General features: G+C 43.2%; 2 protein-coding genes across 2 annotated transcripts; both read left to right on the top strand.

The window, feature by feature from the left end:
• The first annotated feature begins 4,712 nt into the window (after positions 1–4,712).
• Positions 4,713–18,475, top strand: LOC120915400 (cyclin-L2-like). Its single transcript, XM_040325872.1, has 6 exons — positions 4,713–4,971; positions 12,154–12,228; positions 13,548–13,657; positions 14,582–14,702; positions 14,783–14,847; positions 16,627–18,475. Exons 1-6 carry the CDS (start codon positions 4,762–4,764, stop codon positions 16,646–16,648), a joined length of 603 nt encoding a protein of 200 aa, XP_040181806.1. The 5' UTR covers positions 4,713–4,761; the 3' UTR covers positions 16,649–18,475.
• On the top strand, positions 16,627–23,883 carry LOC120915398 (cyclin-L2-like). Its single transcript, XM_040325871.1, has 7 exons — positions 16,627–16,640; positions 18,969–19,068; positions 19,162–19,266; positions 19,354–19,495; positions 19,570–19,690; positions 21,220–21,312; positions 22,406–23,883. The coding sequence occupies exons 2-7, from the start codon at positions 18,976–18,978 to the stop codon at positions 22,752–22,754; spliced, it is 903 nt and encodes a 300-aa protein (XP_040181805.1). The 5' UTR covers positions 16,627–16,640; positions 18,969–18,975; the 3' UTR covers positions 22,755–23,883.
• The last annotated feature ends 1,156 nt before the right edge of the window (positions 23,884–25,039 follow it).

Genomic DNA, 25,039 nt, shown 5'->3' with positions numbered 1-25,039 from the left:
AAAAATAGCCTTGGACATAGAACCACCTTGTCCCTATATACAAAACCAAAAGGGCCTGCTTACAGGAAAGAGCCACAAGCTCAAGCAATAGTGATGACCACCAAGAAGGTCACTTTTTGTGACAAAGTGGAGAGGTAAATATTCCAAATGGATGCTTTTATAAGGCCAACAAAACAAGGTTCAGGTCCCAAGGTGGTAGGGGAGGCCTTGAAGGTGGAACCACCCAAGTGACCCCCCCTCGATGAAGGTGTGAACCAGGAAGATAGAGGACACTGAAAAAGAATGGCCAATACAGATACCTGGCCCCTACTGGAATGAAGAGCCAACCTACGATCCACGCCTCTGAAGAAAGGTCAGCATACATGCAGCCAAGAACTTGAGGGGATAGACCTCCAGAGACTCACAAAAGACAAAGTAGGCCTTCCAGGATGAAAGAAAAAAAATGAAATCTACAAGCTATACATTTGGAAAAGGTTTCAAAAGTGAAGAAGGGCCCTGGTACTGGCTGGCCGGTTTCTGACAAGGCGATGGGCGCAAAAAAAAAAAGAAACAGGAAATGTTGGCAGGCCACACATTAGAGCTCCACCTGGGAAAAGGTCCCCTGTGTGCCACATAGGGCACAAGCCCTGGTGGTATCCCTGTCCTTGAGGTAGAGTTGCCACCTAATCCCTTTGAAACCAAACACATATTAATTACTCAGGTTCTGTGGCTGATTAAGGTGGTAATTAAACTCACTTGGTGCCTTATCTGCATTAAAGCGGAGTTCCACCCAGGAAAACAACATTTGGCCAAAAGTATTAAAAAAATAAAATAAAATAAAAGTGAAAAAAAAAAAAATTATACTCACCCGAAATACCTGTTGCTATGCGGAAGTCCGTAATCTGCCTCTTCGGCACCGCGGAATGTTTTCTTCTTCTTCTTCTCCTAGTGAATGGGGCGCGCTGCTTTCTGGGAACTGTGTGTGTTCTCAGAGAGCAGCCGCCCATTCACAAGCCGGAACGAGACTCACACAGGCGTAGTAGGAAATGGGCAGTGAAGCCGTAAGGCTTCACTGCCTGTTTCCCCTAGTGTGAATGGCGGCGCGGGACCTGCATCGATCGTGGGATCGGCATCGGGGGGGGCCATCAGCGCGGGCACGTAGGACAAGGTAAGTGTCCTTAGTAAATGTCAGCAGCTACACTGTTAGTAGCTGCTGACTTTAAAAAAAAAAATAATTGCGGGTGGAATCCCGCTTTAAATTAGCAACCAGAGTGGCCCCAAACCTCGTCTTCTGGGGCCCTCGGCGGCTGTCTCGGCTCCTCCCTGCCTCAGATAACCCCCTCTGGGAAGCGCGTTCCCAAGTTACCTTGCAGGCGCGCTCCCGAGTCCAGCATCTGCATGATTTATTTATTATTTTACACAATGTTTTTTTTTTTTTATCGTTTTGTCCTTGCTAGAGGAAAAAAATATCATGCATCCTTTTCTCCATGCAAGATGAGAGACTATAGGGGTGGGCTGTATAGTTACTGATCACTGTGACAGCCAATCGGAGGTTATCACGGTGATCATGTGATTTAGAGCCAGTCCTTTCAGCTCCCTATCATTTTTTTCCAGCCTGACAAAAGCGCATAAAAATGATTCCTCTTTAAAACTGGTCACATCATGGATTTTGGAAATGACAGCAAGATCTAGACAGAGAGAGAGAAAGTTTACCGCTCAGAGGTCCCAGAGAACTGCAAGGTGGAGTCCAAACACCTGGGTGCAGGCACTGCAATAATATACAAAAAATGTGTGGAGAAAAACCGGGACGGCCGCACTCCACAAACAACATTTTTTTCCTTTTGATAAAAACTGGTCACAACATGAATATATCACAGCAAAAAATCAGGAAAAGAGCTAACGCGTTTCACACTAGAGCTATGAATAAGCACTGTATGATAGTGTGAAACGCGTTTCACACTATCATACAGTGCTTATTCATAGCTATAGTGTGAAACGCAAATTTTTGTTTGTGGAGAGCGGCCGTCCCGGTTTTTCTCTACACATTTTTTGAAGATCTAGACAGAAATTAGATGTGGAGCCTGAATGGGAGGTCAGATTCTGGGATTACAACTAGCACCCTGAAATCTGACCTGTGAACAGGGACGCAATTGGCGGGCACCGGGCTCTCCTCGACGCTGGTTGGACTTCGAATCTGTCAATCACAAGGTGACACACATCAGACAACGTGAGCAAACGGCCTGCAGGTACCGCCCATTTCCGGCTGGATTACTCAAACCTGGAACTTCTGATAAACAGGCGTGACGTTGTCGACCCATAGTGCACCGCGGCCGATGAGCCGCCTTAGGCGGAGTGACATCAGTGGCTGGTGTCATGACAATAATGGGAAAACGTATGAGCTCATATGTTATTGGATCTGCCCCTAGAAGGGACAGATTCCCACATCAATAAAGATGACCACCTTAGCTCTGTTATAAACATGTCCAGGCAGATCTGTCCTTGTTAAAGTGTTTTCAAAGGTTATTTTCTATCATTGATTGAAGGACTCAGCTTAAAGGGGTTGTAAAGCTTCCCGTTTTTTCACCTTAATGCATCCTATGCATTAAAGGGGTTGTAAAGATTCGGGTTTTTTTTCACCTTAAAGTGGAGGTTCACCCGGAAATGTACATTTTTAACCTTAGATTGATGCTCATTTTGTCAAGGGGAATCGGGTAGTTTTTTTAAAATCCGAGCAGTACTTACCGTTTTAGAGATGCATCTTCTCCGCCGCTTCCGGGTATGGTGTTCGGGACTGGGCGTTCCTACTTGATTGACAGTCTTCCGACAGTCTTCCAACGGTCGCATCTATCGCGTCACGAGTAGCCGAAAGAAGCCGAATGTCGGTGCGGCTCTATACGGCGCCTGCACACCGACGTTTGGCTACTTTCGGAAAATCGTGACGCGATAGATGCGACCGTCGGAAGCCTGTCGGAAGCCTGTCAATCAAGTAGGAACGCCCAGTCCCGCAGCCCATACCCGGAAGCGGTCGGAGAAGATGTACCTCTAAAACGGTAAGTACTGCTTCGATTTTAAAAAAAACTACCCGATTCCCCTTGACAAAATGAGCCTCAATCTAAGGTTAAAGCGGGAGTTCACCCATAAATGCTGTTTTTTGCTCTTTTACCCTTAGATGGATGCTCATTTAGTCTAGGGGAATCGGCTAGTTGTTTTAAAATCCGAGCATTACTTACCGTTGTAGAGGGCGATCTTCTCCGCCACTTCCGGGTATGGGTCTTCGGGACTGGGCGTTCCTTCTTGATTGACAGTCTTCCGACAGGCTTCCGACGGTCGCATCCATCGCGTCACGAGTAGCCGAAAGAAGCCGAACGTCGGTGCGGCTCTATACTGCGCCTGCGCACCGACGTTCGGCTACTTTCGGAAAATCGTGACGCGATGGATGCGACCGTCGGAAGCCTGTCGGAAGACTGTCAATCAAGAAGGAACGCCCAGTCCCGAAGACCCATACCCGGAAGTGGCGGAGAAGATCGCTCTCTACAACGGTAAGTAATGCTCGGATTTTAAAACAACTAGCCGATTCCCCTAGACTAAATGAGCATGCATCTAAGGGTAAAAAGAGCATATTACCGGTGAACCTCCACTTAAAAATTTACATTTCAGGGTGAACCTCCACTTTAAGGTGAAAAAAAAAACGAACCTTTACAACCCCTTTAATGCATAGGATGCATTAAAGCGGAGGTTCACCAGTAATATGCTCTTTTTACCCTTAGATGCATGCTCATTTAGTCTAGGGGAATCAGCTAGTTGTTTTAAAATCCGAGCATTACTTCCCGTTGTAGAGGGCGATCTTCTCCACCACTTCCGGGTATGGGTCTTCGGGACTGGGCGTTCCTTCTTGATTGACAGTCTTCCGACAGGCTTCCGACGGTCGCATCCATCAAGTCACGATTTTACGAAAGTAGCCGAACGTCGGTGCGCAGGCGCAGTATAGAGCCGCACCGACGTTCGGCTTCTTTCGGCTTCTCGTGACGCGATGGATGCGACCGTCGGAAGCCTTTCGGAAGCCTGTCGGAAGACTGTCAATCAAGAAGGAACGCCCAGTCCCGAAGACCCATACCCGGAAGTGGTGGAGAAGATCGCCCTCTACAACGGTAAGTAATGCTCGGATTTTAAAACAACTAGCCGATTCCCCTAGACTAAATGAGCATCCATCTAAGGGTATCAAAGGTTAAAAAAACATTTATGGGAGAACCCCCGCTTTAAGGTAAAAAAAACGGGAAGCTTTACAACCCCTTTAAGCTGTGTCCTTCAATGAATGATAGAAAGTAACCTTTGAAAACACTTTAACAAGGACAGGTCTGCCTGGACATGTTTATAACAGAGCTAAGGTGGTCCTCTTTATTGATGTGGGAATCTGTCCCTTCTAGGGGCAGATCCAATAACATATGAGCTCATACGTTTTCCCATTATTGTCATGACACCAGCCACTGATGTCACTCCGCCTAAGGCGCCTCATCGGCCGCGGTGCACTATGGGTCGACAACGTCACGCCTGTTTATCAGAAGTTCCAGGTTTGAGTAATCCAGCCGGAAATGGGCGGTACCTGCAGGCCGTTTGCTCACGTTGCCTGACGTATGTCGCCTTGTGATTGACAGATTCGAAGTCCAACCAGCGTCGAGGAGAGCCCGGTGCCCGCCAATTGCGCCGCAAGGGGTAGGCGGGGTTGTTGTGTGAAGAGAAGTGCGGGCGCCCCTGTGCCGGAGACTCGAGGAGGAAGGAGAGAAGATGGCGGCCGCTTCCAATGAGGGGATTCTGATCGGGGACAAGCTGTACTCCGGGGTGCTCATCTCTCTGGAGAATTGCCTCATCCCCGAGGAGAAGTGCTCCCTCACCGCGTCCATGCTGGATGGCCTGGGCAATGACACCGAGACCGACCTCCGTTGTGTGGGCTGCGAGCTCATCCAGTCAGCCGGCATTCTCCTCCGGCTCCCTCAGGTAAGGGAAGGACGTGCCGGTGGTGGTATGGAGGAGGGGAGGGGACGGGGGGCACACAGGCTGCGGCTGGGGGATGGATTGAGATGAATTATGTAGCGGATACCGAGGCTGAGGCCTACACAGGGCGGGAGCCTGACCTAGAGTGACCCGGCCGGGGGATAAATCTCCTCCCTGGGAGATGACCGGAGCTTTGTGGGGAGATGACGTTTTATTTGTGTATTATCTTCCCCATACATCGAGCAATCTAGAGGAGCAGAGCGATTGTGTATGGCGGGAGCCATTGTCCGCCCGGCTCTCTCCGCTCTTCTCTATGGGGAAAGCTTATAGATCGGTGACTACATATATTCTTCTATGGGGTCACATCACCGCTTCTACATTCACCTTCATTAGAAAGATTACAGTGTCTCTATACAATAGCTGAGCACCGCAAAATAAAAGAATTGGTTTGCCCCCCCCCCCCCCTAGCTGCAGCCATCTTGAGTAAGGGCAGATGATTTAGTATTAGTATTTTCTGTAATCCATCTGCTCTTGGCTCAGGCAGGGGGTGTACTTACATGAGAACACCTCCTCCCTTTATGAAGAGTCCTGGGCTGTATGACGTCACTTTAGCCTTGGAGACCAGGAGTACTCAAAGTAAATCTAAAAGACTTCCTATTTACTAATGTGAGCCACACACTGATTAACCACTTGCTGAATGTCCCATAGTAAAATGATGTAATTTGACATTAAACACTGCTAGCTGCCTTCACCCGGTATTTTTACTATTGACTATTTTTTCTCTTTTGGATGAAAGTTGTCCTGTAGGCGGATTTGCTCTCAGGATCAGTTTTGGAAGCGGTGGGACAGCCCCTCGTTCCTGGGATTACCTAGCGGATTGGTAAAGCCCGGGCGCGAGCGATGCGGCCGTTAGCTGGCCATGGAGACAGGTGAGGCTAAGATAGGACTGGAGTGACATCTGACGTCACTTCTGGCTCTCAAGGCACTTTTTTTTTTTTAAGAGATTTGGCGTCATTTTGACCCCCTCTGGATCTCGGAGGACCAGTTCTTATTTCTATGGCTAGGGATGTTTACATTCCTTGCCATAGGAATAATGGCTAAAGTGGAGTTTCTTCAAAAAACAATTTTGCTTTAAACTGTAGCTTACGACTAAAAAAGAGAAAAAACATTTTTTTTACTCATCTGGAAATGCCTGTTGCTATGCGGTCCCACGAAATCTGCCTTTGAGGCTAGGTTCACACTGCTGCGAATTCAAAATTGCGGTAAAATCGAGATTTTACCACGATTTCGCGGCTGCGATTTTGCCGCGATTTAGGAGACATCTGTGCAGGGTTCAATGTAAATCGCGGCCTGAAATCGCAAAAAGTAGTACAGGAACTACTTTTTGAAATCGGTGCAGCGCCGCAGATGCGGCGTCGCACCGATTAGGACAGTGCCATTGCCGCAGATTTTTGAGATGCGATTTGACATGTGAAATCGCATCTCAAATCGTACCCAGTGTGAACCTGGGCTTAAACCACCTAGGATTCTGACATCTCCCTCTAATGCTCCTGGGAAAAGTGTGTATTCATTTCCCAGGATGCAGTGCGCTACCCAATTATCACTCCCCATCCAAGACTTCCAGGAAGTAAGGGCCTGTGGGCTTCACAATGCCCACAAGCAAAATGACAACGGTGTAGATATAGTTTTATAAACGATCTTTTTTGAATATCTATGCGGATCGGCGGCGGATTGTAAAATAGTAAGTGACCGGATTTATATTACAAAAACGCAGGATGAAAGGATGTACATTTAAAAAATGCTAATTGTGGTTGGAACTCCGCTTTTAAATAAGTACAGTATAAAAATAGAGGGATTTTTAAAGCGATCCATCCCTCCGCGCTCACGCACAGAAGTATACGCATTTTGTGCAAGCATATATTAACGGCGTTCAGACCACACACATGAGGTATCACCGTGATCGTCGAGGTGATAATTCTAGCTCAACACCTCCAACACTAAACGTGTAACCTGTAAAGGCCTTTAACCACTTAAGACCCGGACCTTTAGGCAGGTAAAGGACCTGGCCAGTTTTTGCGGTTCGGCACTGCGTCGCTTTAACTGACAATTGCGCGGTCGTACGACGTGGCTCCCAAACAAAATTGGTGTCTCCCCCCCCACAAATAGAGATTTCTTTTGGTGGTATTTGATCACCTCTGCGGTTTTTATTTTTTGCGCTATAAGCAAAAATAGACCGACAATTTTGAAAAAAATGCAATATTTTTTGCTATAATAAATATCCCCCAAAAAACATACTTTATTTTTTTCCTCAGTTTAGGCTGATACGTATTCTTCTACCTATTTTTGGTACAAAATCGCAATAAGCGTTTATCGATTGGTTTGCGCCAAATTTATAGCGTTTACAAAGTAGGGGATCGTTTTATTGCTTTTTTTTGTTTTTTTTTACTACTAATGGCGGCGATCAGATTTTTTTTTTTCATGACTGCGACATTATGGCGGACACTTCGGACAATTTTGACACATTTTTGGGACCATTGTCATTTTCACAGCAAAAAATGCACTGTTTACTGTGAAAATGTCAATTGCAGTTTGGGAGTTAACCACAAGGGGGCGCTGAAGGGGTTAAGTGTGACCTCATCTGTGTTTCTAACTGTAGGGGGGTGTGACGTCATTGATTGTGGTTCCCTATATTGGGGAACACCCGATCAATGACGGCGCCACAGTGAACGGTGAAGCTGTGTTTACACACAGCTCTCCCCGTTCTGCTCCGGGGACCGATCGCGGGACTCCAGCGGCGATCGGGTCCCGCGGCCACGGAGCTTCGGACCGTGCGGCTGGGCACTTGGAGGACGTACATGTACGTGCTTGTGCCATTCTGCCGACTTGTATGTGCAGCAGGCGGTCCTTAAGTGGTTAAAGCGTCATGCAGAGATTTTCAGGTACTGTAGTTTGTGGCCAGTCCACATGGTTATTTTTTTAAACAGACTTGCTGGCCAGATAGCACCAGATGAAAAGAAAGTGCAACTAATGTAGCCATCACATCTAAGAATTGGTATGTTACATTATGTTTGCTTTATTGTTGATTGAGAAGTTTTAGTGCCACTTGGTTTAAAGCACAACTTTACCCATAACAACTTCATTAACCACTTAAGCCCCGGACCAATATGCAGCCTAAAGACCCAAGGTGTTTTTACAGTTCGGGACTGCGTCGCTTTAACAGACAATTGCGCGGTCGTGCGACGTGGCTCCCAAACAAAATTGGCGTCCTTTTTTCCCCACAAATAGAGCTTTCTTTTGGTGGTATTTGATCACATCTGCGGTTTTTAGTTTTTGCGCTATAAACAAAAATAGAGCGACAATTTTGAAAAAAAAGCAATATTTTTTACTTTTTGCTGTAATAAATATCCCCCAAAAACATATATAAAAACATTTTTTTTCCTCAGTTTAGGCCGATACGTATTCTTCTACCTATTTTTAGTAAAAAAAATCGCAATAAGCGTTTATCGATTGGTTTGCGCAAAATTTATAGTGTTTACAAAATAGGGGATAGTTTTATTGCATTTTTATTTTTTATTTTTTTTTTACTACTAATGGCGGCGATCAGCAATTTTTTTCGTGACTGCGACATTATGGCGGACACTTCGGACAATTTTGACACATTTTTGGGACCATTGTCATTTTCACAGCAAAAAATGCATTTAAATTGCATTCTTTATTGTGAAAATGACAGTTGCAGTTTGGGAGTTAACCACAGGTGGCGCTGTAGGAGTTAGGGTGCACCTAGTATGTGTTTACAACTGTTTGGGGGTGTGGCTGTAGGAATGACGTCATCGATCGTGTCTTCCCTATAAAGGGAATGACGCGATCGATGCGCCGCCATAGTGAAGGACGGGGAAGCCGTGTTTACACACGGCTCTCCTCGTTCTTCAGCTCCGGGGAGCGATCGCGACGGAGCGGCTATAAACAAATAGCCGCGCCGTGGTCCCGGATCGCTCCCCGAGCGGACCCGACCTCCGCATGTAGCGGGGGGGGTCCCGATCGGACCCCCCACCCGCTAATAGGCGAGGACGTACCTATACGCCCATGTGCCTGTATGTGCCATATTGTGGACGTATATGTACATGGGCTGGTCCTTAAGTGGTTAAAACATTTTTTTAGGAAGGAACATGCCTGCCACAATAATATGCTACCAAATGTAGTGTGCTGTAAATGGCCTTCAGGATTGATCTCGTGTCTTCTTGCTGGAGGCTGCCATTTTGCTGAAACCCAAAGCCCCTGAACAGCAGTAAATCATATAGCGCCACTAACCCATTGATTTAAGTTTCAAAAAAGTTCCTGGAATTCTGAGATTGCGAACTGTCACATTTGCTTGTTTCCTGAACCAAACTGTCAAACTACCAAATCATAACTGAGCACATGTGCAGCACCATAACAGTTGCAGATCAAACCGAAAGAAAGCTGTAAAGGATAGGGAGGGTTTAAATACTCTTTGAAGCTTTGCATCTTTTTTTTTTTTTTCTTTCTTTCTTTAAAATTAAACACGTCATACTTCCTCTGTGCAGTTTTGCAAAGATCCGTGCTCCTCGCGTGCCCCATTGGACGTGCTTCCGTGTTCTGCTGTGTCCATTGACAGATGGCAGGACTCGGCCCTGCCCCCCACATGATTTGATTGACAGCAGCGGGAGCCAATGGCTGCGATGCTATCAATTTATCCAACCAGGACCTGAGACACTGGCTGGAGCTGGTATGCTGCACAGTGATCTCGTCATGTTCCTGGCCCGCCTCCTTTCCCTTCCCCTCTGCCTACTGGGACCTGCGTGTCCCCCAGAAGACAACTGGACCATTCAGAAAGCTTTGCGTGATTTGCGCATGCGCACTGGGAGACCGGCAATGAAGCCTGCACTTGACAAATCTGTTTGGGTTTCTGACAAAAAAAAAGTTTTTAGGTTGGGTATGAAAGGGTTCTATTTCATTGTCAAATTCACTTATGTGTGTCCCATTGGACACATTTCTCAACTTCCTGTCCCAGCGTTTCAACAGGAAGTGAGTGGAAATTTCTAAAAGGTAAGAGGAATATCATTAGACTGTTGTCACGAACAGGATCCATACAGAATTGGCCTAAATTCCACTGTATCAATATCTTGGTGATTGAGCTGAGCAGAAAGGTACACATCTCTCCCTTGTGTAAACTACTAGTCCCTTCAATCCATCTTGTAATGGAGATGAACAAAGGCAGACATGTTTAAAGCTTGGCTTGTGTGACTGTCAAGGTTCGGTCTATAGATTCAGTGGAGGAGTGAGTGTAGGAAGTGTGCTGCTAGGATTACCAGGTAATATAAATGTAAACTAATGCAGTCATCGCATGGGTGACTTGTAAACTGCATTGTCATTTTTTTGCTTTTGTGGTTGGCTGCATTTTAACTTGCCTGCTTGCAGTGCACCCCCCTTCCCCCACCAGGTTGTCTACTAAAGCCTATGTAGGGGTAACCCTGTAATTGGATTGTCTAGTTGGCCTTCATATTGCGTAGTGTTGGTAAATCTAAAGGAGATGGTACAGTTACTTTTTATTGTGTATGGAGAATGTTCTTTTCCTGTAATGCTCCTGACAGATCTGTGCAGCCCATCGGGAGAGACAGCTGCTGCAAACTCACACATCGTTCCCTGGCTTCTTTATATGTGAATCCCATTCATTCCTATAGAGAGGATGTTTAGCTTGGAATTTGGGAAAGGCCCCCCACAGGAATGCAGAAGATTTTGTCCATATGCAGATCATAGTTTATGGTAGCAGTGTGTAAAATATCTATATTGGTGTCAGATTGCCACGCGTAGACTTGGATGTAATATTGCAAATTCTCATTCAGTATAGCGAATGCTGACCTGCCCATTATAAGGGTATTTCACAAATGGTACTCTTGGAGCCAGGTGCTGCACAGGATGTTCCACTTGTTTGCAGAGTAAATCATCACGCAGTCACTTGAGATGTGTCCACGTTTGGGATGTGGAGCGCTGTGACCTGGAGATGGTGGCCGAAGTATTAGGGACAATGTAATGAGGCTTAGAGTACAGCCAGACGTAGTAATCTGTCTGGTCTGCATGGTCTCCTGTAAACATTATCCTGGCTGTACACAAGCAGGTCTTGGCGATGAACCGCGTCTCATTTCTTTATTTTATTAGGTGAAATCTTGTATTTTGATCTGGTTATTCTGTACTTTACTGGTAAAGGTTTTCTCTACTCGCTATCATGCTGGCATGATTTTACATTTCTTGTATTTTGTATATGAAACCTTTATTCAGGTGATTAAGGTCTATTCAAAGTCAATAGGATGCTTTTTATAGAACAGTTTTTGCGAATTGTATAAAACATTGCATGGTTTTTATGATTTAAATTGGGTAATTGGCAGTCTTGCACAACCTTTCAGAAAGTGATTGGATCAGACTGCTAGTGATGCGTAGAAATGGCTAAACACGGGACATGATGTCATCTCTCAAGCAGCTGCTCTTTTGTTCTGTTTCTGGGAAACCGATACTAGGCTGCAGAACGGAACATACAGTTTGTCACATTCCCAGTACTGACTCATTTGGTCCCTCCCCTTGGTTTCCTTACAACCTCAGGAAACCGGTTGTCACATGGCCGTGGCTGCTGCCTAGGTGTGCTAATTGCTCTCCTTGACTTCATAGTAACGTTAGGGCTGCTGCCTAGGTGTGCTAATTGCTCTACTTCATAGTCACGTTAATGTTTTCAGTTTATATACTATACTTTGCACCTTGAAAGACTGTTTTACTTGTACTCTAGTTTTTGAGTTGCGTTTGAGAGCAGACCTTTGTGGGTAAAACACTTGCGGATAACCAGAATGTTTTGTTAAAGTGTAGGAACCCCCACGTACAAACAAGCATCCACAAGCCAGTGAACGTTAAGCATACTCCGCGTCACAGCTAAATGCATTTGACCCTAAATGGTTATTGAAATTGTCAGACTTTAACGCTAAAGGGCATATTTATACAGTAAAGACATTGATATGAACGTTTGCAAACTTTGACTGTAGATCTTCATGGTGAATGCTATAATACACCAATTCAGCACCAGTGAAGGTTATTCACTGTTTTTTAAAAGTATTCCCTTTTTATTTTCAAGGTGACTAAAATTGTGCATGAACAATAATTCATACTACTTTGATCTTTTCCCAGGTGGCAATGGCTACAGGACAAGTATTGTTTCAACGGTTCTTCTACAATAAATCCTTTGTGAAGCATTCCATGGAGGTAAGGGCAACCAGACATCTGCTTTATCCAGCACCTTCAGCCATTAGAATAGACTTGAAATTTTGAGCCCTGATTCATTTAATATCAATTTAAATGAATATATCCATTATTGGCACCTTTAACGCAATAAAAGCTCAAGAAAAATGTATCCCTTTTAATTCTATGTATGGCTGCACACTGGTCCGTTGGGCTCCCGTGGGGTTAAAAATCCTGCTTGCTGCATTTTTGGTCAGTTAAAGCAATCCATTTAAAATGCATTAAACGCAGCCTCAGCGCACCCGTTGTTACATTTTGATGCAGAGTCCCATGACCTCTGAAAAACACACCATAAGCACAGTAAAATCAAGTCAAAATCATGTGTATTCGGGCACCTTATTGGTCGAATGCGGACAACACAAATTTTGGCCAAAATGTTTTTGTGGCAGTCATTGCGGCGCATCTCTAACAGTCGTACAGTAAAACCTTGGTTTGAGAGCGTTTTGCAAGATTATATATATTACTTTATATTCAAGCAATGTCTTGATATAATAGTAGTGTCATGTCACCAGAGTATAAAATGGAAAAAACACCTCTAGGTGTAGCAATATCATTACATTGAATGAAGGTACAACATTTAGTAACTGGCATGGTTGATTAAAACAGCCACATCTAAGTATGCAGGCATCTGGGGTAAAGCACATAGACCATTCTCCTCACCGCCATTGATGTCGTCCCTTCCACAAGTGGTTCAAGCCTCGCTTTCAGATTGCTCTACTGCAGGGTAGTCTTCCCGGTCACGATTGCAGACTGATGGCGGTGAGGACAGTCTATGTGGACAGCTTTACCCCGGTTGCCTGCATACTTGGATTTGCCTCTTTTAATCAACCATGTGAGTTGCTAAATGTTGTACCTTCTTAAAATGTAACCATATTGCTACACTTAGAGGTGCCTCTATTCTCTTTTATACTCTGTAGCTCCTGCTGGATTTTGTTTCTAATCCACTTGGAGAGGCTGCCATTTGTGGATGGACATTTTTATGGTTGCACAACTTATCATATTACTATAATCTTTATATAGGTACTATAAACTCAAGGACTCGTGAATCAATGGTTGTGGAACGAATCATTTGAGTTTCCATTATTTCTTATGGGAAAATTGGCTTTGATATACAAGTGTTTTTGGATTACAAGCATGCTTCCCGAACAAATTATGCTCGCAATCCAAGGTTTACTGTATATGGTTTCAGTTTACATGTTGCAGCTTTCTATAGGCAAATGACAATGGTTGTGTAGAACTGCTTTTAATTTTTAATTTTAATTTCTTTTTTTTTTTTTTTTTAGCATGTCTCAATGGCCTGTCTCCACTTGGCTTCCAAGATTGAGGAGGCACCAAGGCGCATCAGGGATGTGATTAATGTGTTTCAGAGACTTCGCCAGTTGAGAGATAGACAGTAAGTTCTTTTGCTCAGGTTGGCTGCACAACATAGACTTTACTGTGTGTGTGTGGCTTTTGTTCTTATAACAAACATGATATAAACATGTACCTCTTCTGGGGTCCACCATAGGCACTTCTGATTCCTCCCCTTTTGGTGTGCCGCCCTAGGAAGTGGTTTTCTATTGTGGCACATCTGTCGGCTTGATTCTGAGCTGCACTGCCTTAGTCTATGGGCAGACGGCTACCTCCACACATAAATTAACGGCAGTGTGAGCCAATGACTCCCACTGCTCTCAGCTCTCGGAGAAAATGGGAGAGCTGCAGATGGACACGACACTGGATTAAAATGGGGGGGTGAGGGGGAAATGCACATCCTCAAACATTTATGCTGGAGCGCTGTCAGAATTCGAACTATGCGTATAGCAGTAGATTGGACTTTATACATTTTAATCCTTGCTATTTTATTCAGCATATACTCTAGTATCTCATGAAATCTTTCAAAAGCATACTGGATAGTGCAGTAAACAAGTTGCCCTTATTGATTTATTGTATATGACCAAGTTGAATCCCAAACCTGTTCAGTATTGTGGGCTGTATTTTTTATTTTATTTTTCCCTCTCCCCTTCTAAACGTCAGCCGCTCAGATAGTAGACGATTGGTCTGAAAGTCAAACTGGTGGTATTCTTGAGACTAATAATCCTGTTGTAACTGCTTTATATAAAAACTGCACTGTCTTGTGTGCAGGTAAAAATTCCCTCCAGGAACTATTGCCAATCCAGGGTTGTTTTTGCATGTTTGACACTGTCAATAAATTGCCATTTTATAGATTTACTGAGCAGAGGTTTCCAAAAGGGTACTTTTGACCATTCCCTTAGTTCTTACTACACTGTTATTGAATCTGGTTACTGCAGAGGCTTGATATGTTTACTTTCCTCTGTAGGAAACCATCGCCAATGGTGTTGGATCAGGACTATGTGAACCTAAAGAACCAAATTATTAAAGCTGAAAGACGGATCCTAAAAGAACTGGGTTTTTGTGTCCATGTGAAGCACCCTCACAAAGTGAGTCTAAGGAATGTTCTGTGAATCTGTTCTTTGATTTGTCTAAGCTTGCCATCTAATCTTCTAAAAATCATTTCTAGATTATAGTGATGTATCTGCAAGTATTGGAGTCTGAACGCAATAAGCATCTTGTCCAGACATCATGGTGAGTTACTTGTTCTCATGTATCTATCAAACCTTTTAGCTGTACAGTTAACCTTTTTCATGGCTTGCGGGATACGTAGGGCATTGCTTAGCAGTGCTTCGCACACCCTATTGGCCCCAAAGGCATTAACGGTTCACTTGATTGCAGCTGTTGGCTTAGAAGATCTGATTGAGAAGCGCTTCAGCTTTGCCATATTTGGAGAGAAGAGCAGGGAGAGATATTAAGTGTGCTCCTGCCAGTGTTGGCACCTATTCAAGACTCAGCTCATGGCTTTTGAATAGCAAGTAAAAACCCCCAAAGTGTTCAGATTTTAATATACTGTCATCCAACATTACTGATTACAGCCTTGATATCTCGGCAGTTTCTTACAAATGCCTGGAGCTACTTGCCCCTTGGAGCCAATAAACGTTAGTCCTCTCCAGTCTCTCTTGTAAGAAACTGCTTTTACGTTGGGTTATAACTGTCCTTTTGCGTTGACCTATAGACAGTAACAAATGTATGTAGGAAACCCAGTGACCTGAACTGGTTTATTAAAGCGGAGTTCCACCCACAAAATTTACTTTTATGTTAATCAACTGGGAAAAAAATAAAATTTACATGCTTGTTCAGGGCTGTTGCTATGGGGTCTGTAATCTGCCCCCTTCCCCTCCATGGCACTGATCATCATTTCCCAGGAGTCACTGGGCAGCGACGAGGGCTAGAATCCCGATATTTCATAGGTTTATCATGGTTGCCATCACAACGGGGTGGGCACTTCCGATGAGGACGCCTGTTGTGATGGCAACATCGGAAGTGTAAGCGATGCGAGCTGTATATACTGTGCATATGTGAGAACGGGCGATGCATGCTGGTCGCTCAGTTGCACTGAAACCCAGAAGATGGTGCTTGTGGGCTTCACATGCCCACAAGCAAAATGGAACATGCCAGGGATAGAAGAATATATATCCAATCGGAAATCGTCAATCGAGCGGGAATCGATCCACAATACGTGAGTGTTTTAAATAATGGTATTCTAAAAACTATCCAAAATAAAATTAGTAGGAACTCCGCTTTAAGGTGAATTTGTCATTAAGTTTAAAGTGTCTAGATCCAGGATCAAACATGTAATATATTGTAGCTTACCAGTCCTAGAATGTTGTGGCTGCATTTCTTTTTCAGGCTAAGTACATTTTCTACAAGTACAGAAATACCAGTTGAATCTGGCAGAATTTCCATGTCCTTGTTTCCTGTGCAGTTTCTTGTGCTAGGGTGAAAACACTGCTCCATAGATGCAGTGCAGTCAGCGATGTCACCCTACGTCAGGAAGTGTTGGCAGGATGACAAGGCGAAAACTCGTGAAAGTGCAGCTACCACATCTAAACACTAGCAGGCTGCGTTTATTTGCCTAATCAGGACAAAGTGACTGTAGACATAAAGCCCAACCAGAATACCCTGTGTACAAAATGGTCAGGGCGGGCTTTGCACAGTCTTTGTCCTAAGTGGGCAAGGTGATCTCTTTAGTCATAAATTGCTTCTTAGCACAGGTATCACATGGGTCTTTGTTTTTTGTTTTATTTTCTTTCTTTTTTGAGTATTTTAAGGTACATTTTTGTGCATTGTATATAACTGCAGACTACCTAGTTGTAATGGTCTGTTATATTGCTTGTGTTATGTTGTCTTATTGCTAATAATTGGGGTAGGGTGGTGGGGAATATTTGATTGAACTGTCTGGTACTTTTTGTGCTAAATGGATGGAGAGCCTGTTTTAACTTTGTGTTTTCTGTACTCTTTTGATCAAAGGCTAGCCTCTGAGGGTAAGTGACTAAGACTTCTCCTCTGCTGTCCAAGCGCTTTGGTGCAGGGATAGCTGCCGTCTTCAGTCAGTCCCAACCAGGTTCCCCAGAAAGAAGGCTGCCTCTGGTCAGGTGGTATATCTACAGCGAAGTACCTGGGCTCATCGCTCCTCATGGTTTTCTTTCTCTTTCATGCTTGTTCTTACAATGACATTTAAACTGCCTTTTTGTTCTGTTTTTTATCTAGTGTTTCTCTAATTATAGATATTGCACAATATTGCATTTCTGTTCAGTAGCTAGTATGATTACTTATGATTTTCCGTTAAAGAATGTCAGCCCAAACTGGGGAATAACTCATGGTGGTGAGATAAATGTGCTAGCTATTTAAAGTCAGCTATTTATTTTAAATTTGTTAATGCAGGACAAAACTTTAAGACCATGGGGGATTCAAGCCACCAATTTAATCTCTTGGCTAAATTCCTTAACATTGGTTTGGGGCAACCTTTAAAGGACCACATGAAATGCCTTATTCTACTGTGCAGAGCCAGTACAAGTATTCAATTTTTTTTTCTTTTTTCCCAGGTGCCATTATTCTTTCTCCATGTTCATGTAGACAAAGCACCCTAGCAAAAGGGAGACTAGTGTGTGTAAAACATTAAAATTCCTTGTATTATATTTTTGATTAAAAGTGCAAGGACTTAATTTTCCAGTTGATCTTTATGTCCCTGAAAAGCCTCCCTGGATTTAGGTATTGCCTGGGACCTCATCTTCCTGAGTTGAAATGAAGTCCTGGCCCTTCCTGATAACCTCCACAGAATATCATTTAGCGGTAATGCCAGATCCCTTACTACCCATAGACATTCTAGTATGACAGTGGTGGAGTTGGCAGCGGGGCTGATGCATAATCTTTCCATTTTCAGGGAGAGTACATATGTTCAGCCTCTGGGCTTGGTACTAAAAGGGATTTCACAGGTATATTAAGACCAATGCATGTCTTTGGCACTTGGCAGTTGCATTCTGCTTGTCTGCAGCTTTACATAGGGTGGCCAATGTCGCACAGTCCCTGCTCACTTTAAGACCTACTTAAAAGCCATGTGAATAATAAAATTACCATTTTAATAACCGTTCTGTGCCTTTTTGCTAGACGGCTTAATCTGCATGTGGAGAAATACAATGGCATGGGTGGGAGAGTAAAACAAACCATTTTTGTCCCTAGAAATGCATTATTTTTGTGAGAATAGCCCTTTAAGCATAATTTATTTGAAATGTAATGTCTTATGCTGGCCACACAAATGCAAAAATATAACATTTCATCTTTTGTAATGTCTGCCGAATCAAATATAAATGCTGTTTAGGCAGAACTTTACATTTAACTGTGTTCTGATATGTGGCTTTAGTACCTTTTTGGGTTCTGTTTAAAGGAAAGGTGTACATAAGATGAATGTTTCTGGCATTCTTCAGTAAATTGGTCTGTTGTGCTAATCGGTCTACCAAATTTTCAGTACATGTTTACTTTAAAGAGAACCTGTGGTCAAGCTATGGACATTTTCTAAAGCAACTGTAAATAAGCTCTACAGCAAGCCCTCATAGACCTGTACTTGCTGGTACTGTTAATCCTCGTTTACAGCAAAATCACTTGTACACATAGTCTATTAGTTGCAGGCGTTGCTCCACCACACCATCTAGCAGTGACTTGACAGCCTGCAGGTCATCTAATATCTGATGTAATTATAGTGAAGGTGGTCGGGTTAGTAGAATGCTGAGATGACTTTAATTTTAGAACTTTGATGGTCAATTACTCTAGTGTTGCTATAGAGGTTAGTGAAGACTTGTTTTAAAGCTTACTTACTGCTTAATAAAATGTTTTTAAATGTCTATAGCCTGGCAGTAGTTGTGCTTTAAGCCTCAATCTAACCGGTTTAGAATTTTTACAGTATTTTGCAGCACGTCCTCAATTATTGCTTTTCCTTGGAATATATTTGATCCTGAACCATACATGGACATCTTCCAGTTCTGCCATACAAGTGGATTCCATAATTGACACGCCTATGTCTGGATTCTGCCAATGGACGGTTTCATCTATAGGATCTGGACCTCAGAATGGACATTCATAAGCAGACTTTCTGGTTCTAAAGGCAGTGCTGCACCTTTTTTTTTAAAATTTAACAATGTTATGTATGCGTAAACACACCTAGGTTATAATAGGCTCTCCATCCTTCACAGTTCAACTTTGTGCTCCCTGTATCTGAGACTGGGCACCCAAACACATGCTAGATTAGCAACACTGAAGTATACCGGTAGTTTTAGCGCAGTCATAAGTGTGCAATTCTTCCTTTTTTATAATTTCAGGAACTACATGAATGACAGCCTTCGCACAGATGTATTTGTGAGATTCAACCCGGAGACAATTGCTTGTGCTTGTATCTATTTGGCTGCAAGGACACTAGAGGTCAGTATGCTCATTGGTGGCTTTTCGTTTTATTTTTTTCCCTCCCTAGAGTGTTGCTGTGTATCTAAACTAAAGTTTAACCATTCTCTGTAGATCGGTCTCCCAAATCGTCCACACTGGTTCCTCCTTTTTGGTGCGACGGAGCAAGACATTCGTGAGATATGTGTTCAGATTTTAAAGCTGTACAGCCGCAAAAAGGTATTTGCCTTACTATTTTCCTGCTTGTGTTCAACCCTGTGGATACTTCTAGCTTGTACAGCTTTCTAATTTTTTTTGTTTTTTTAGGCAGACTTGACTGTCTTGGAGAGTAAAGTGGAAAAACGGAAGATACAGATTGAAGAAGCTAAGGCCAAGGCAAAAGGATTACTTCCTGAAGGAACACCAAGGCTTGACAATGGTCCGGAATTCTCACCAAATGCAAAAACTGGTATGTAGTGTTCCACTTCTGTCTTGCTGCAGGTTTCTGCTTTCCTGAACAAAACTAATAGTTGTGTCTTGCAGACTCTCCAAAAGATGGAAAGGGAAGCAAGCCTTCACCTATTGCAATGCATGCACTGAAAAATGCCAAAAGGAAATTGGAAAGTGGATCAAAAAAGTCTACTTCTGCAAGTCCTGTTAATGGGTAAGTGTTAGACAATTATTGCGTATGCCACTTTGTGGCCAGTCCTTGGAGTAAAAGACCACCAAAAATGTTTTTATTTTAATAGAACTTGTATATAATTTTGTTTGTGATAAACAAGTTTTACTTGCCTGCTTCATTCAGTTTTGCACAAAACAGCCCCAGTCCTCTTTTCAGTGTGCAGCCATAGGAAGCTGCTTTCTTTTGTGGTACACCTGCAGGCTTGATCCTGAACTTTGCTGCCTTTTTCTACAGACACCCCTACCTCTTCCTCACAATTGACAGCAGAAGGCAATGGCTCCTGCTGCTATTAATCTGTCCTGTGAGGGAGAGCACCGAGAGCTGCTGCTTTCTTTGGGACAGTGCTGGATTGAAGTTAACTCCAGCAAGTTGCGTTGCTCACTGGAGGTTTTTCCCTTAATGTAGAGAATGAATTGACAATTTGCCGACCACCTTCCGCATATTTACTGCGGTGAGTCTGCATAGACCACCACTTACCTGTATCTCGGTCTGTGCATGTGTTACTGTGATTGTGGTGAAGAGGCAGAACGGGGCTCTGCCTATGTAAATAAGGCAGATCCCCATTCTGACACGGGAGAAGAGCAATCTGCTGTTCCTAGTGATCAGGAACAGTGATCTCGCTCTACTCAGAGTCAGCAGTCATTGATGATCCCCCCCCCCCCCCCGCCTTGGGTAACACCCTTTGATCACCGCTGGTGTTAACCACTTCCCTGCCAGTGCCACTTATACAGTAATCGGTGCATTTTTATATCACTGATCACTGTATTGGGGGCACCAAGCACCAAAAACGTAGGGGTCAGATTTGGTCACCGCAGTCTTGCTAATAATCGAAGCCCCCCGCCATTGCTAGTAAAACCGAAGTCCTTGAATTTTTCTCTAGCTTGTAAACGCTAGAACTTTTGCGCAAACCAATCAATATATGCTCATTGCGATATTTTTGGTAAAAGTAGCAGAATACATATTGGCCTAAACTGATTAAAGTTTTTTTGATCTGTTATAGCAGCGAGGGGTGATCAAATGTCACTGAAAGGCTCTATTTGGGGGGGGGACACATACATTTTTGTTTACGTTGAATGACTGCAATTGTCAAAGTGCCACATGGCAAAAAATGGCCTGGTCATTAAGGAGGTAAATCCTTCCGGGGCTGAAGTGGTAGGCTTGGTAGCTTAAAGCTGAGCATATAATTTGTTAATGTGTTGTGGGAGTTGGTATTTTTTTTTTATATATATATATATATATATATATATATATATATATATATATATATATATATATATATATATATATATATATATATATATATATATATATATATATATATATATATATATATATATATATATTGCATATATGGGAGCTAAACTTTCCAGTTGCAAAACGCAGTTGTGTACTAAACATAAACCTCTGTCTGTATACACTGCAGTATGGTCAGCTGATGCCCAGGATTCGCTTAGGAGTATACCCTGCTAAAGCTGTTTTTTTTTTTATTTTTTTTTTATTTTTAACTTCAGCATTGTTAAAGGGAGGGACAGCAGAAGCGGCAGTAGAAGCAGAGATAAGAGCTTTTCCCGATCCAAATCTCGATCGGGGTCTCCAAAAAGAAGGTATGTTGAGTGTCTGAATTTATAAAAAGCGATGCTTTGTAACATCTGCTTTGTAGACTAATCTCCACATTACATTTAATGGGCTGAAGTATTCATGATTGTTTCAGTATGTTTAAGGAGCTTAACTATCGTGCTCGGTGTAAAAGATATATATATATATATATATATATATATATATATATATATATATATATATATATATTCTCTCCTCGTTTTTATCATTTTCGCCAGCCAATCCTGTTTCCCACAGCACATTGAAATCGAAGCGCAGGGGGTGTCGATGTTGACACCCCAAACCGTTTTGCAAAGCTCAATGCGATTGCCCGAATCGGATTACATAGGTGTAAACCCAGCCTCAAACTGTCACCTGCCTGCGGAGGGACAAAGTGATTTATTCTTCTGATGGTCCCTCTCCAGTGAAATTTTTATGGGCATGAGCCCTGGTAATGAAGTTACTCTTGCAGCTGATGGTCTTGAGTGGATTTACCTTGCTGTGGGTAGTGTGCACTAGCAAAATATTGCTGTCTTTTTGCACTGGGTACATGAGTCCAAGTGTCGTTTTTTTGTCATGAAAAACTGCAAAAATGTGAGTTACACTCCTGTTTCTTGCACTCTTTGGGCAGTGGGTACCTGGTTATGACAGATGCCCACTCCCTGTCTGATTGCTGTGGCAAAGGGTGACAAAGTTCTCAACCCCTGCCTGCAACCATTTGGGACTCGTCGGATCCCAGAAGGCTGCGGGACTATTCACAAAGGACAGCTAAGGAATTGCAGCTGGTTTCCCAAAGGTGGCTAAGAACCAGTTCAGGTGAGCCTGGTGCTGGACTGGCGAGGGGTTGTGTCGGGTTTTTTTTTTTCCAAACATGGCTTTAAGTGCCAAACTATGCTTGTAAAGCAAATTTCCTTGTTCCTCATGCATGGCAAAGCCCCCTCCCCATCCTTTTTGTTCATCTGCAAGATATGCTGTAAACTACTATAGGTGTAGACTGGTGGGAATTCATAAACCGTTGTGCTAGCAGTTTGTTTCTGGTGTTTGTTTTAACCTGAAGTGTATTTTTAATGGTAAAACTGTTTTTCTCTTTAACTATTTTAGGAAAAGTAAAAGTTACTCTACATCAAGTGGGTCAAAATCCCGTAGTCCTTCCCGAAGTCGCAGTGATTCCCCGCCACGAAAACACAATTATGGTGCACACAAAAGCTCTAAAGGACATGTGTATGGAAAGAGTGCCGACTACAAATACAACGCACATAAGAGAAGATCTCGCAGCCGAAGCTCCTCCCCTTCCTATAGCCGATCACGTGAAAGTCCAGAAGCTCGGAAGTACAAGAAGAAAAGCCACTACTATAATGAGCGACGGAGGGAACGTTCCCGATCCTATGAAAGGACAAGCCACCGAAGCTATGACCGAGATTACTCTGGGCACAGCCATCACCGAAGATGAGAGCTGAAGGGGACCTCTGGCGTTGAGTCATCCAAGCAGTTTCAGTGCCAGATCTTTTGGATATTGGGAAACCGGACAGCCCACCCATTTGTTACTAAAAAACCTATTAAACTCAGACAAGTTAATTTTGTTCCAGACCATTTAAATATTTAGATGTTCAGACTGACCGCCTTTGTAGATTTAACTTGAGCATTTTGATTGTTGTCGTCAGTCTACCCAACCACTGGCATTCTGTTTTTAGTAGATGGCAGAGTTAAATCACTGGCCACTTACCTTTTTATGTCCAATCTGTACCTTTTCTGTCATTTAAAGTGGTAATTCTCTCATGATTATACATCTGAAATGCTGTAGAAATGATGAATCCTCTTGCTGTTGTGGGCATTGGCCTCCAGAGCAGGGGTAGCAGAACAAGACTGCAGGCAAGGGGATCTCGACACTGGAGTACACAAAGAACATGGCCTGTGAGTTAACTCCTTTAGCATCTGTTCAAAGGATTTTTGTTTGAATTTGCCCTTTAAAGGGAAGGTGTAGTAACCCACACAACCTGTCATAATTTTTTTTTTTTTTTTTTTCTTTAAAAATTGGGCAAAAATCAGGCTTCTTTGGGGTACTCCACTCCATAGCTTCAGACACTGCCTTATTAAGTTTGTAAACATTACACCAGAGCAATCTTTCATGGCTACATTGTATATGTAAGTAAAGTCATTATATTGACCTATATTAGGTCTTGCTTGATATCCCATCCCCCTTCCTCCAAGATTACACAGCCTTAAATTGACTTTGGGCATTTGTAAATAGCAACATGTTAATGTGACCAGGTCAAGATTTTGTGGAAGACGTTCTGCAAAAACAAGCAACATACTCGGGACTGTTCTGTACTGTTTTATATCTTCAGAGGCTCGTGCCGGACACGAGCAGCCACAAGACATTTCATATTGCATATGTTTTATGTCTATTAATGGATCTGCACATTGTACTCAGGATTATTGATGGCTGATAGAATGCAAAGATGTGTCATTCTGCTTGTTGAAATGATGAAACAAGACACAGCCAGGCCATATCAGTTTTATTGGTATATCCAAGCTGTATTTCTTTTTTCTTTCATTAAAGTATTGGATTTTGTACTTTATTACTTTTTTTTCTTGCTGCACCACATATGCATCAATGATGACCGTTGAAGAGTTGCTCATATGCATAGTTGTAGCTACAGGTGTTTCATGGTCAGGGCACAAATGAATGTGGTACTCTTTTGGACTAATTGATTCCTGTGTTAGTGTTTCTAAAGGCTCAAGGTTTCTATGTATGAAGGTAAAAAAGATAACATGTGTGCAGCAGCCCCCCTCCAATACTTACCTGAGCCCCATCTCGATCCAGTGATGTGCACAAGCATCTTGGCACTCTGGGGACGCTCCATTTGCTGAGACAGCAGTGTGAGGCCAAGCTGCGGCTTGGGGGCAAGCCTGTTCGGGTGTCTTCACAGCAAGCTGTTTGCTCTGAGGGAACTTGGCGCGGGGGGTCCTGAAAAGAGGAAGTTTGGGGCTGCTCTGTGCAAAACCATTAACCAGAGCAGGTAGGTATAAACATGTTTTAGCTATTCATACTTTATCACTTTAAAGTGATAGTAAACCCCTTGTAAAGAAAAAAACCCTGCAAGACAAAGGCATAATGAGCTAGTATGCTATGCATACTAGCTCATTATGAATTACCTTGGATCGAAGCCCCCACAGCAGTCCCTGTACCCCCTCCAGCCGGCAACATCTCTCCCGGGTATTGCGGCTCCGGAGCTGCGATGACATCACTCCCACACATGTGCCGGTATGATAGTTTATAGCCAGTTTCACACGGGCTTCAGCTTGTAGAAGAGCAGCGTAAATGGCAAGCTTTCCAGATGAATTTGCTTTGAAGTACCATTTGTCTCCAGTTTGTAAATGTTACACAGATCCTAATGGGCGTGTGGATTGCCACTTTAAGCAAACTGCTTATGCAAGCTGAAGTAGGGGTGTGTTCCTTTTCAGTTTGGGATTCTTTCCCCTTCTGGTATTTTTAACAAATGGGGATAGTGCTGTTTGCTGAGCTTGTGCACCTCCTACATTTTTATGTTTTAAAGGGGGGGAAAAAAACACACACTTGGCAGTATCCTTATGCCATCTACCACAAACTTTGCGTCGGAATACTATCCCACATACCGTGTTTCCCTGATAACTAGACCTACCCCGAAAATAAGATCTAGTGTTATTTTACAGGAGTTCTGCAATATAAGCCTTCGTTTAAAATGCTTGTAAAAT

This window comes from Rana temporaria, chromosome 10, assembly GCF_905171775.1.
Source record: "Rana temporaria chromosome 10, aRanTem1.1, whole genome shotgun sequence".
Classification (NCBI taxonomy): Eukaryota; Metazoa; Chordata; class Amphibia; order Anura; family Ranidae; genus Rana; species Rana temporaria.
This window is presented reverse-complemented; position numbering and strand designations above follow the sequence as displayed.